Here is a 14,341-nt window from a genome sequence, read left to right on the forward strand (position 1 = left end):
TGACCAAGACATGACTGAGACATGACTGAGACATGACAGAAATTTGACTGAGACATGACTGAGACATGACTGAGACATGACCAAGACATGACTGAGACACAAGACACGACTGAGACATGACAGAAATTTGACTGAGACATGACGGAGACATGAGTGAGATTTGACTGAGAAATGACGGAGACATGACTGAGACATGACTGAGACACGACTGAGACATGACAGAGATTTGACTGAGACATGACTGAGACATGACAGAGATTTGACTGAGACATGACTGAGACATGACAGAGATTTGACTGAGACATGATGGAGACACGACAGAGATACGACAGAGACATGACTGAGACATGACTGAGACATGACTGAGACATGACAGAGATTTGACTGAGACATGATGGAGACATGACTGAGATTTGACTGAGACACGACTGAGACACGACAGAGATACGACAGAGACATGACTGAGACATGACTGAGACATGACAGAGATTTGACTGAGACATGACAGAGATTTGACTGAGAAACGATTGAGACATGATTGAGACACGACTAATGACATGATTAAAACATGACAAAGACAAAGCGTCAGTCCACATGCTGAGACACGACAGAAACATGACTGAGACTCAACTGAGACACAATTGAGAGATAATTAAGACATGACTGAGACATGACTTTGACACACGACTAAAACATGATTGAGACATGATTGAGACATGAGAGACACTCACCTGATAAACCTCTCGTCATCAGCATGTTCACTGCTAAAACAAAAAGAGTTTCATGATTAGGACCCAGATATAACTAGATTCATATCTGATTCATATCATATTCATATCTCTTTATTTTAGGGAAGAAAAACACTATTATGAACCACATTTCAATTGAATTTATTTCATAGTTATTGAACTGAATAATTTCAACACTGAACTCTACTATGGTCTTCTGCAGAGCTGCTTAGAGCTGAAATTGAATTTGATAAAAAAAAAAAAGCAGCATTAACACTGTTATTTTCCTGTTTATTTCTGTGAAGATGCCATCTGTATCGATTTAAGACCTCTAGAAATAAAGGTGACTTGACTTAAAACAATTTACAACCATGGTTGTATTTTAAACCCACATCCAACTCACCAAGTACATTTATACATTATATTACTTATATATTATACAGTTAGATCACACAACAAGGCTTGTTTAGTTAACCAGTTTCCCCAGAATCCTCATGCGAGTTGAGCAGCACTTTTGTTCTGGTGAAAAGCGTGTGTCAGTGTTATTCCAGCATCTAAAGCAGCCTGCAGCAGCAGGGCTGTCAGTCCGTCCCTGAGGAGACGCATGAATATTAAGCACAGCAGACAGACGGCGGGACACGCATGCTAACGGCACATGCTAACGGCGCATGCGAGCGCAGATCCCTCATGCACATCAACTCAAACTGTGTTCAGAGACGTTAATACAGGCCCCACTAGAGTCCTAACTCAACAATATCACACCGTCGCCACTTCATTTCTGAGAGCTCTGAAAGACAATCTTGCATTTATATTAGATAATAAAGCCATAAAGATCCAACAGATCCAGTGACTTCAACCTCACATTTAAAGTCTGATGAAACTATGATGTTTCTAAATCTTTATCACATTTTCACTTGTTCGGTTCAAACATCATGTCAGTTCTTCTTGTAATACAGCGCACGAGTCTAATGGTCTGCGTGAAGATATCAGACATCAGATGAACGAGTCGCAATGTGTCACCAGTTCAGGCCTTAAAAACACTTGACTGTTATTGTGCTAAATTTAGCGGCTTCCTGCATCCGGACACAGACGCGAGCACCGTGATAATGTTCAAAGGCTTCAAGGAGCTGCTGAGTTTCCCTGGAGAAGCTCTGAGACGCTGTCCATCATCGGAGCAGGGCATTCTGGGATCAGGACTGGCTTAAACGGTCCAGACACTAAAACACTCTCTGTTTGATTCAGGCGATTCATTCAGAGACGAGACACACCGTACTCTAGCAAAAGATGTAAACGTCACTGTAAATGTCAAACGCCAAACACACTCGGACATGAACATCATCAATTACACATATATTTTAGTGCTGTCAAAATTAGCGCATTAATTTTTCCGGTTTGACGGGGTTTACCATTTTTAATGCAGTTAACGCAGGGGTGGGGCTTGGGTTGGCCACCCTACTCACAACTGCTGCTTCTGTCACTTTATTCTTGACAAGAATTGCATTTATTTAGACACAGAATGTCTTTACGAGCACATCAAACAAGAGAACTTGATGTCAAACGAGCGTGGAAACACACGGTACAGGTGACGAGGTGCTTCAGTAGAACATCAGTGAACTGCGGTCAGGCCATATGCCAGTAAAAACTAATTTTCTCGCTGTAGCCTGTATCATTTCATATTAAAGCGCGGATGAAACTACGAGCGTGCATGTCAGATCCGCGTCACGTTCAGCAGAGGCAGCTCTTAAAGTAATAGCAGCCAAATAATCTAATAACCAGCTGCTGTGATGTCTGTTCATCAAAGAACAAAAGAAAAAAGAGGAAATCAATAACTATTGTAGCTTTAAGGATTCATCTATATCTAATTTAGAATTTAGTGTTTGACAACTTTATTCAGTTTCTGTATATAAGGGCACAGGTAGCTAAATATGCATTTATTATAATGGGTTTATATGAAGATTGTTTTAAGTTCAGTTCACTTAAATTAGTTGTTATTTTTTAAAGTCTAATAAATGTTAAAATTAATAGCTCTCAATTATACTGTAATGTTGAATGGTTAAATATTAGGAAAAAATCATTTCATAGAGACATCAGTACACATACTGGCCTTCAGTCATAAAAAAGACGCCATTAAACAAATAATAAAAATATGCTGTCTTTATGTTGTTTTTACATTAATTTGATGATTGATTGTGAAATTATTGCAATATAAAAGTATATTTAAAAACTTTAATGTTAGGTGGGATTAATCGCGATTAATTTCTGAAGAAAACTGTAGGATTAATTAGTACATTTTTTTTAATTGATTGATAGCACTAATACATTTCCATCTATTCGGATTAAACACTTTTAACATCAACAATCTAATAAAACGAATGTGATCATATTTGTCAGTCATACATCAATGAAACTGAACAATGAACAACGCACTCAAATCATGACAGTTTATTATTAACTATCTGATTGTGTTTAAATCATATTTTCAGAATGCATTTATTCAAAATAATTCAAAATAATAATAATATTTAGTTCAAAGCTTCAATGAACTGTTCCACTTCAGAAAGTCAGGTTTTTCTGCCTATTATTTCATATGTCAGGGTTAATGTGAATATATTTGCCATTCAGCTTCGTTTGATGCTCATGATGAGAATGTAACGACTCTCTCATATTCACCTGCTGCTGTTTCTCTGCCGCCTGAAATAAACCATCGGCCTTCATCAGCAATCAAAACAACTCTAGTTAAACGAGCTCTTCACAAACGAGCTTCACATTCAAGAGTTTATGGAATCAGCAATATCTCTGCTCCTAAATTCACTTCTGTAATTATAATGTTTCTTTGCACGATATTGTTGTTTATATAAAAACGAATGAGCTGACGAGGTTATAATGTGCGTTCTCATGGCAACGGCTCCGTCCACTCAGAGCAAAAACACAACGAAAGCTATTAACTCAACCGGGTAATTATTTGAAGATAGAACCAGCATTAGTGTGTGTGTGTGTGTGTGTGTGTGTGTGTGTGTGTGTGTGTGGGGGGGTGAATCACAGCAATGTAATGGTCATTCTGAATGACTGTCACACACAGTAACGAGACACGCTCACTAATGACAGCGGCTGATGGTGCTGCTGGATCACAGCCTCAATTAAATCTGGAATTAAAGGTGTTTCTGCGCTTCCTAATGGAACTGCGTCCAATTTGCCTTCGCAATTTTCTCCCAGTCACTTCAGGTTAGTGTTGAAGAGCCGGTGCTGAACGTCTGCTCGTTCACACAACCATCGCCAGGCTGCTCTTAATCACTGATGGATCTTAATTAAACACGCCTGTGCATTTAGCAGGTGCTTTTATCCAGAGAGTCTTGAGAGAGTGAATCAAACCCACGAGCAGCGCTGGCTTTCACATGCGAGTCAAAGAATAGACAGCGTTTAAACTGGCCACAGCTATACTAGATATACCACAAAAAGTGATTTTTAAAAGTTGTAAATAAAACAAAGGTTATTTCAGTTTGCCTACTTCAAAATTTCAGTGTGCTACTTGCCACTTCTTTGTATTTCTTTGTGAAATGTTCTATCAGTGAAAGCTGTATAAGTAAAGACACAACGACAGGATGAACACCGGCGCTCGTGAGGAAGAGCGTAAAACACAACAAGGTCAAAAGGTCAAAGCTCAGATGAAAAGGTCAGAGAGGGAAAAGTGCATTCAGAGAGCATGATGGGAAATATCACAGACAGACCCAGAACTGAGGAACAGGAAGGTGTCTGATACCAACCAAATAAATATCATCCTAAAATATCAGTCAACACTAGAATTTTCTAGTCATTTTTTTTTAGAAAATTGTAAGGACTGGTTTACAGTTGTTGTTTTTTTACACGGAAACTCTTTCCTCGTCACACAGTTTCTGAAAGCTGACACTCGAACAGCAGAAGCACACGCCACATCTACAAAACCTCATAATTCTAAACCTTTGACTCGGTTTTTAATTTGATAAAACACTTTTTGTAAAACACAACACACAGTTCTCTGTGTAACACACACACATCTAACAGGAATTAATATTACGGCAAAGCTGTTTGCAAATGTTTGCTTTTGAGATGTGTTTGTGATATTTTGAATGCAGCGCTTCGTTTTGCACGAGATGCGAGGCTTTTTGCATTGTTTGCTCAGCTCAGATTAATGTGATCATTCACTATAACGTCTTCAATAAACTACATGCTGTGGAAGCAGATCGTCTCATTACAGTCTTCTGTGAGTCAGTCTTTCACTCACAGACTGACAGAGAATCACTGACGAGAGTCTTAATGTCTGTTCATAACTATAATCATACAGTCTGATAATCTCAATCTCTAGATTCCCCATCACAGCCGTGAACACTGGATCTACAATCTGTGTGTGTGTGAGAGAGAGTGTGTGTGTGTGTGTGTGTGTGCGGGTCACCGCTGCTTTCTCAACACTGGCAGCACACGCGTGTATTTGCTAACCCATCAGCGCAACTCCGTGTGTGTCACAACACACGTCTGACTCTGAACCTCAGCACAGATACTGAATCAGATCAGACGAAATCATTCATCAGCCGAATATTCACCTGAACTCTTACTTAGATTTCAGTTCATATTGCATTTATCAATACATTCACATTCACGCTTCTCTGATGACAGTCAGTGGTCACATGAAAGCAGATAAACTATTAAAATGTTTCATCTTTCTTAGTGCTTTATTTTGATTTATTTTATTTATAAAATTTGCATTTTACATTTTTATGATTTCATGAATTATTAGCTTTTCATCTACTTACAACCCACAGTTTGAGAAACACAGACCTTCTGGTGTTCAGAGGAGCTGAATGAATGAACGAATTAATCTTCTTTTGTGTTCCAAATCAGAAAGAAGTCCCTTTAAAGACGTCTAGATGACAGATAAAACGTCTAAATGAACATTATCACACACACACACACACACACACACACACTGCTGGAGTCGATTGAGTGTGTCTAGATCTTCTGTGAAGCTTGGACTCCTGATGAGAGTGAATCGCATTTAACTTTCCAAATGCAGTAACACAACAGATGAAAGAGACACTCATTTCTCATGACCACTCACACACACTCACACTCACACACACACACACACACTCTCTCTCACACACACACACACACACACACACACACACACTCTCTCTCTCTCACACACACACACACACACACACACTCACACACACACACACACACACACACACACACATCAGATGGGGAGATGCTCGTTCCTCATGCTCATGCTCACACACACACAGCTCTTCATCATCCTCATCCTCACGTGTGTCTCTGAGACTCTCCTGTCCCATCAGGATTTCTTCTGTGTGTGTGTGTGTGTGTGTGTGTGTGTGATTCATTAACATCAGCAGTATTGTAGCAGGAGGTTTGAGCACTGAGGGCTTCTGGGTAAAAGCTTTAACCTTGTCAATGACACACTTTGGCTCTCCAGCGAGCGCATGTGACAGTATATGAGAGTATGCGAGCGTATCTGAGAGTATTTGAGCATATCTGAGAGTATGTGAGCATATCTGAGAGTATCTGAGCATATGTGAGCGCATCTGAGAGTATGTGAGAGTATGTGAGCATATCTGAGAGTATGTGAGCATATCTGAGAGTATCTGAGAGTATGTGAGAATATCTGAGAGTATGTGAGCATATCTGAGAGTATCTGACAATATGTGAGAGTATGTGAGTGTATCTGAGAGTATGTGAGCATATCTGAAAGTATCTGAAAGTATGTGAGCATAACCGAGAATATGTGAGCGAATCTGAGAATATGTGAGCGTATCTGAGAGTATGTTAGCGTATCTGAGAATATCTGAGAGTATGTGAGCATATCTGAGAGTATGTGAGCGTATCTGAGTGTATCTGAGCATATGTGAGCGTATCTGAGAGTATTTGAGCATATCTGAGAGTATCTGAGAGTATGTGAGCATATCTGAGAGTATGTTAGCGTATCTGAGAGTATCTGAGCACATGTGAGCGTATCTGAGAGTATCTGAGAGTATGTGAGCATATCTGAGAGTATCTGAGAGTATCTGAGAGTATGTGAGCATATCTGAGAGTATCTGAGAGTATGTGAGCATATCTGTGAATATGTGAGCATATCTGAGTGTATCTGAGAGTATGTGAGCGTATCTGAGAGTATTTGAGCATATCTGAGAGTATCTGAGAGTATGTGAGAGTATGTGAGCATATCTGAGAGTATCTGAGAGTATTTGAGCATATCTGAGAGTATGTGAGCATATCTGTGAATATGTGAGCATATCTGAGTGTATCTGAGAGTATGTGAGCGTATCTGAGAGTATTTGAGCATATCTGAGAGTACCTGAGTGTATGTGAGCATATCTGAGTATGTGAGAGTATGTGAGCGTATCTGAGAGTATGTGAGCATATCTGAGAGTATATGAGAGTATGTGAGCATATCTGAGAGTACCTGAGAGTATGTTAGCATATCTGAGAGTATGTGAGCATATCTAAGCGTATATGATCATATCTGAGAGTATCTGAGAGTATGTGATCGGATCTGAGAGTATCTGAGAGTATGTGAGCGTATCTGAGAGTTTCTGAGCATATGTGAGCGTATCTGAGAGTACGTGAGCATATCTGAGAGTATCTGAGAGTATGTGAGCGTATCTGTATCTAAGAGTACATGAGCGTATACGAGCGTATCTGAGAGTATGTGAGAGTATGTGAACATTTATGAGTGTATCTGAGAGTACCTGAAAGTATTTGAGCATGCATGAGCGTATATGAGAGTATCTGAGAGTACATGAGCGTATGTGAGCTCCACAGGAGACATTCACACTGCTGTCCCAATGTAACCCTCCTTCACATGAGCTGAAGATCATACATGAATCATGACATGCAGCTAAATTAATCAAACATTCAGTCTTTAAATGTGTTTGATTTTCATTTATTTTATTTGGAAAGCATTTATTTGACATTTTTATGATTTACTTGATTATCACACAGGCCCGGCACCAGAGGGGCGGCCGGGGGGGCTTTGCCCCACCACGGACATCTCTGTGCCCCACTCCGGACCGAGGGGGATGGCCGGGCCTTAGTTTCGCGTGTATAATACAACTGCCTGCTGTTGCTTCTGATTGCTTTTCGATGGAAAAGCTGCCCATAATCCCTGGTCTAGGATCTGTTTTCTTCGTAATAATAGCATAACAAAATAGATTTGGCAAACAATCCAGTTTTTTTGTCCAGCGCTGAGTTCTATCATGCTTGTAACTTCATTAAAAAAGTTTCATTGTGTGGTCACATTCATTGGTTAAAACGGAACTTTGTGAGATCGTGATGAATGAGATACAGTTTTTAATAAATTTAAAGGGATCGCTCTTTGCATGCTATACGATAATATATTCAGAATTTAAATAAAATGTGTGTTTTTCATGCTTGACAAGCTGCCACATAGAGATAGCTAAAATCTGTATGCTTCTTTTTACTTTAAAAATAATAATTTACTCATTTCCAATCTGATCTGTTAATGGTGTGGGTTACATATCTGACAACTGCAATAAAAACATAAAGGTAAATGTTCCAGAAGTACAGCCATGATTCATTTATGTAGCCTTAATAATAATAATAATAATAATAGTACTAATAATAGTAGTAGTAGTAATAATAATAGATAATAATTTTTAATGATGAAACATCACACTGAATGTTAAATTTAAATTTAAAGTAATGGACATCAGGGTCAGAAAGAACTACTGTACATTCTCACTGTACAGTGACACTGATTCTGAATGAGTTCAATTCAGATCTGTGTGTGAATCTGCTGAATCACACACACACACACACACACACACACACACACACCATACACTCACACAAACACACACACACACCATACACTCACACACACCATACACTCACACACACACACACACACACCATACACTCACACACACACACACACACACCATACACTCACACACACCATACACTCACACACACACACACACACACCATACACTCACACACACTCACACACACTCACACAAAACACGAAAGCGTTTGAAAAAATAAACTGGCACAGAGAGATGAATACACTCACCGAGGATCAGAGAAAGTTTGAAGAGTGTGAGAAGATTCGGATCCATGATGAAGAAGCGAGTTTGAATCAATCAGCTCAGATCTCTGAACAACACATTCATCATTCAATTCATATCCGATCAAAAACATCGATCCGGTTCATCCGACACAAGCAGCGGCTGATGCAGTGATTCCGGAGCACTGAACATCCTCTTCATCATCCTCTTCGTCTTCATCATCATCATCATCACGAGTCCATCAGCGGAGCGCGAGAGGAGCGATGCGGACCTCAGAGACTCTGTGCTGCGCTCTCTCTCTCTCTCTCTCTCTCCTCCTACTTCATGATCGCGTGTGTCTGTGGGCTGTTAGTTGACACACACACACACACACACACACAGAGAGAGACACACACTCACAGAGAGAGAGACACACACAGACACACACACAGAGAGAGAGCCACACACACACACACACAGAGTGAGACACACACACACACAGAGAGAGGGAGAGAGAGAGACACACACCCACACACACACACACACAGAGTGAGACACACACACACACAGAGAGAGGGAGAGAGAGAGACACACACCCACACACACACACACACAGAGTGAGACACACACACACACAGAGAGAGGGAGAGAGAGAGACACACACCCACACACACACACACACAGAGTGAGACACACACACACACAGAGAGAGGGAGAGAGAGAGACACACACCCACACACACACACACACAGAGTGAGACACACACACACACAGAGAGAGGGAGAGAGAGAGACACACACCCACACACACACACACACAGAGTGAGACACACACACACACAGAGAGAGGGAGAGAGAGAGACACACACCCACACACACACACACACAGAGTGAGACACACACACACACAGAGAGAGGGAGAGAGAGAGACACACACCCACACACACACACACACAGAGTGAGACACACACACACACAGAGAGAGGGAGAGAGAGAGACACACACCCACACACACACACACACAGAGTGAGACACACACACACACAGAGAGAGGGAGAGAGAGAGACACACACCCACACACACACACACACAGAGTGAGACACACACACACACAGAGAGAGGGAGAGAGAGAGACACACACCCACACACACACACACACAGAGTGAGACACACACACACACAGAGAGAGGGAGAGAGAGAGACACACACCCACACACACACACACACAGAGTGAGACACACACACACACAGAGAGAGGGAGAGAGAGAGACACACACCCACACACACACACACACAGAGTGAGACACACACACACACAGAGAGAGGGAGAGAGAGAGACACACACCCACACACACACACACACAGAGTGAGACACACACACACACAGAGAGAGGGAGAGAGAGAGACACACACCCACACACACACACACACAGAGTGAGACACACACACACACAGAGAGAGGGAGAGAGAGAGACACACACCCACACACACACACACACAGAGTGAGACACACACACACACAGAGAGAGGGAGAGAGAGAGACACACACCCACACACACACACACACAGAGTGAGACACACACACACACAGAGAGAGGGAGAGAGAGAGACACACACCCACACACACACACACACAGAGTGAGACACACACACACACAGAGAGAGGGAGAGAGAGAGACACACACCCACACACACACACACACAGAGTGAGACACACACACACACAGAGAGAGGGAGAGAGAGAGACACACACCCACACACACACACACACAGAGTGAGACACACACACACACAGAGAGAGGGAGAGAGAGAGACACACACCCACACACACACACACACAGAGTGAGACACACACACACACAGAGAGAGGGAGAGAGAGAGACACACACCCACACACACACACACACAGAGTGAGACACACACACACACAGAGAGAGGGAGAGAGAGAGACACACACCCACACACACACACACACAGAGTGAGACACACACACACACAGAGAGAGGGAGAGAGAGAGACACACACCCACACACACACACACACAGAGTGAGACACACACACACACAGAGAGAGGGAGAGAGAGAGACACACACCCACACACACACACACACAGAGTGAGACACACACACACACAGAGAGAGGGAGAGAGAGAGACACACACCCACACACACACACACACAGAGTGAGACACACACACACACAGAGAGAGGGAGAGAGAGAGACACACACCCACACACACACACACACAGAGTGAGACACACACACACACAGAGAGAGGGAGAGAGAGAGACACACACCCACACACACACACACACAGAGTGAGACACACACACACACAGAGAGAGGGAGAGAGAGAGACACACACCCACACACACACACACACAGAGTGAGACACACACACACACAGAGAGAGGGAGAGAGAGAGACACACACCCACACACACACACACACAGAGTGAGACACACACACACACACACACGAGAACAGCTTAATAAAAACATCTTAAAGATGAAGCATCATCATTAATACTCTCTTACTGTGATATGTTTAATATAAACAGTGAAAAATGTGGTTGTCGTCATCACTGAAGCAATAAATCTGAATTATTTACTACATAATCTAATAATTATTAACCACAGTGAATAAAATATTCTGATGAAGGATTAATAAACTAATATACTGTCTTTTGTATTTTATTTTATAATAAAAATAATACAATATTAATATTTGTTAAAATATGAGTAAATGTAAGCACGTAAGTGTTTTATTTCGGAGGATTAGAGCTTTACTCAGAGCGCCACCGTGCGGCGGCAGGAAGCACAGCGGAACTGTAAACACGAGGCGTGTGTTTCCAGCCGGAAGCTGTTTCTGCTGCACCGCTGGCGCGAAAACACACGTGACCGTCAACAAACCCCAGAGAAGCTCGCAGAGTTTAAATAACACGTGTTCTGCCGCAGCATGAAGTTTCGAGCCAGAATCATCGACGTCGGGTGTTTGAATCACTTCACACGTGGGTTTAAACATGTTTATTCTGGATGTCCTTCTGTTACTATAGAGATGAACACACTGTAGCAGTTCATGCGCTGGTGTCTGTGCTTCATGAGTTTGAGACTTCAGCTGTTAATCTGACTTGCGGTATTAGATTTTAATCATAACGAGCGTCTTTTCTGTCTATTTCACTTACTGCCCAACAAAACAATACCTATCCAAGGCTATGAAAACATAAAGGCAATGTAACCATGTAAGCCTTTATAGCATGTGCAAAAAAGGGTTAAAATCACATTTCATTCTAACATCGCAATCTAAAACCAAAAATAAAGCTTTTAAAGCGGGAGTTACATTCACTGAACTAACAATGAAAATAAAGGAGAACAAAAGCACAGAAATCTTTAAGTGGGAGAACTTGCACAATTGGTGGCTGACTAAATACTTTTTTGCCCCACTGTATATGTATATATATATATCTTTTATTTTATTTCAGCTAGTTGCAAAGGCAACTTTACTCATTTAAATATAAAAATATTCTACAATAAAAAATATAGACATATTTAAATAATAATAAAAATGAAAAACAAAATTACAAATTCTAACAAAAAAGCAAAAGAACAGAAAATGTAAAAAAAAATCTTAGTTCAAAAGTATAACAAAAACTGTGTGCGGTGTGATTTCTCTCTCAGGTGACGACGGCTCTCAGAGCTCCAGTCCGACTCACAGAGACCCGGATCTCATGACTGAAGCACGAGTGGACATCAGGAAACTCCAGCAGTTCCTCACGGGACAACAGGTCAATCCCAGCAGAGCCATGTGCAGTAAGAGACTCACACACACTCACACACACACACTCTCTCTCTCACACACACTCACTCACTCACTCACTCACTCTCACATACATACACACACTCTCACTCACACACACACTCACTCACTCACTCTCTCTCTCACACATACATACACACACTCTCTCTCTCACACACACACACACACACACACAATCAGCTCTTACTCAGTACGTGTGTTTTGTGTTTTGTTTTTAACTAGACATTGTTCACCGAAGGATTCTTCACCTGATCTTTCTGCATGAGGACGTCTCTCTTCAGTACTTTATTCCAGCCGTGGCGTGACATCAAACGCTCACATTCTCCATCTAAACTAAATCAGGCATTCGGTTCATATGCAGAATATCTCAAGTATTTGAAATGGTCAGTTGTTGGACTCTTGTTATAAAAATAAAAAAAACTTTGTGTTTGCTGGTTCTTATGTAATTGTGTATATATATACACAGAATATGAATAAAAGACTTGTTTGTTAATAGTATAGTTTATTTGGACCTTTTATTTTGCCCACCAGCAACGTTTTCAATGTTAGTATATAGAAAATCACAAGAATGTTCCTAATTATGTTCCCGCTGTGAAAACTCTTTACATTGCTCAAGCTGAATAACTCTGTTCCTCATGTGAAGGTGAAGCTGTCTTGATAAGGCAGGCTGTGTTCTGAAGCCCAGTAAGAGGACAGAAGGGAGAGAGGACAGAAGAGACGAGGAGTACCGTGCGGCGCTCAGCGTGTTTATACCTCGCTACAGACACAGCGCTGTCGACGAGTTACCTGCGCTCACGCTGCCTTTCTCTGCTTTAATGCGTTTATATGTGTTATTATAACGACAAAACGATCTCATATAAACGCTACAACTCTCAATAAATGCGATAGTTTATGATGTTTCTGTGATTCAAAGCGGTGCATGATGGGAAACGTCTGGATCTGTCACCTCATTGGATGGACTGCGTCACATGACAGAATTCCAAATTGCAGAGCGACTGTATTTTTGTTGAGGTTATTTGTATAGTACAAGTTTAGATGTATTAGTTTCAGATACAAATGGAAAATCGACCCAGCAATCTCTTATTAACGGCCTTGTCCAGTAACCGAGGTCGAATCTGATTAGCTCTTCCTGCAGCGCTGAGAACATTTGTACACATCTGAATTATCAAACTAAGAACAAATTAAGACTAATAGCGGAATTAAAAAGTGAGTCGCTAAATCACGCCCGTTATGCGGATCATCGGCACGGAAATGACAAACTATTTTAGATTTACAGCCTCAGCTTAACATTAGTTTCTGCTAGATCTTCATTTATTGAAGTGCTTCGCTGCTAAATTCCCTTCTTACTGCCACAGCAAATAAAATATGTATATTTCATACAAAATAATTCATAACGAGCTGAGAAAACACTTCTGATCTCATAATGAAGCATCATTTAAATTAAACCGAAAGAACTAATCTTAATTATTAATAAGTGATTAAATATTGAAGTATTTAATTATTTATATGATTTTGCTTCCCAATGTTTCTTTGTGTACCCAAGGAAAAGTACAGTGGCAGTATCGGGTAGAATACCCTAGTATTTTGATACGTGCCACAGTACTGAATGATTAGCATGTTGTACTCTGGTATTTACATGTTAAACAGAGTATGGTGTATTTGATGTTCGACAGCAGCAGGTGTCGCTGTTTCACACACGAGCTGCAGGATGAACACAACATGATGCTCAATGTTC

At 41.2% G+C, this 14,341-nt stretch overlaps 1 protein-coding gene and 1 long non-coding RNA gene across 4 annotated transcripts in view; one reads left to right on the plus strand and one right to left on the minus strand.

The window, feature by feature from the left end:
* The window catches only part of LOC107572625 (receptor activity-modifying protein 3-like), a 15,535-nt gene extending 6,426 nt beyond the window's left edge, over positions 1-9,109 (minus strand). Inside the window, exons 1-2 of one of the 3 annotated variants that reach the window (XM_016259045.1) lie at positions 8,818-9,109; positions 732-761 (exon numbers count right to left, since the gene is read on the minus strand). In XM_016259045.1, coding sequence (XP_016114531.1) covers positions 732-761; positions 8,818-8,863 — 76 coding nt within the window. In that variant the 5' untranslated portion in view covers positions 8,864-9,109. Of the gene's footprint in view, positions 1-731; positions 765-8,817 lie in introns of all 3 variants that reach the window. The other 2 variants (XM_016259044.1, XM_016259046.1) reach the window with 2 other exon arrangements.
* A 3,355-nt stretch (positions 9,110-12,464) lies between these two features.
* On the plus strand, positions 12,465-13,101 carry LOC107572618 (uncharacterized). The gene is made up of 2 exons (XR_001607372.1): positions 12,465-12,599; positions 12,829-13,101. It is a non-coding gene; the product is annotated as an uncharacterized lncRNA (long non-coding RNA).
* Positions 13,102-14,341: the final 1,240 nt, after the last annotated feature.

This window comes from Sinocyclocheilus grahami, unplaced genomic scaffold (genome assembly GCF_001515645.1).
Source record: "Sinocyclocheilus grahami isolate Dianchi unplaced genomic scaffold, SAMN03320097.WGS_v1.1 scaffold1782.1, whole genome shotgun sequence".
Taxonomy (NCBI): Eukaryota; Metazoa; Chordata; class Actinopteri; order Cypriniformes; family Cyprinidae; genus Sinocyclocheilus; species Sinocyclocheilus grahami.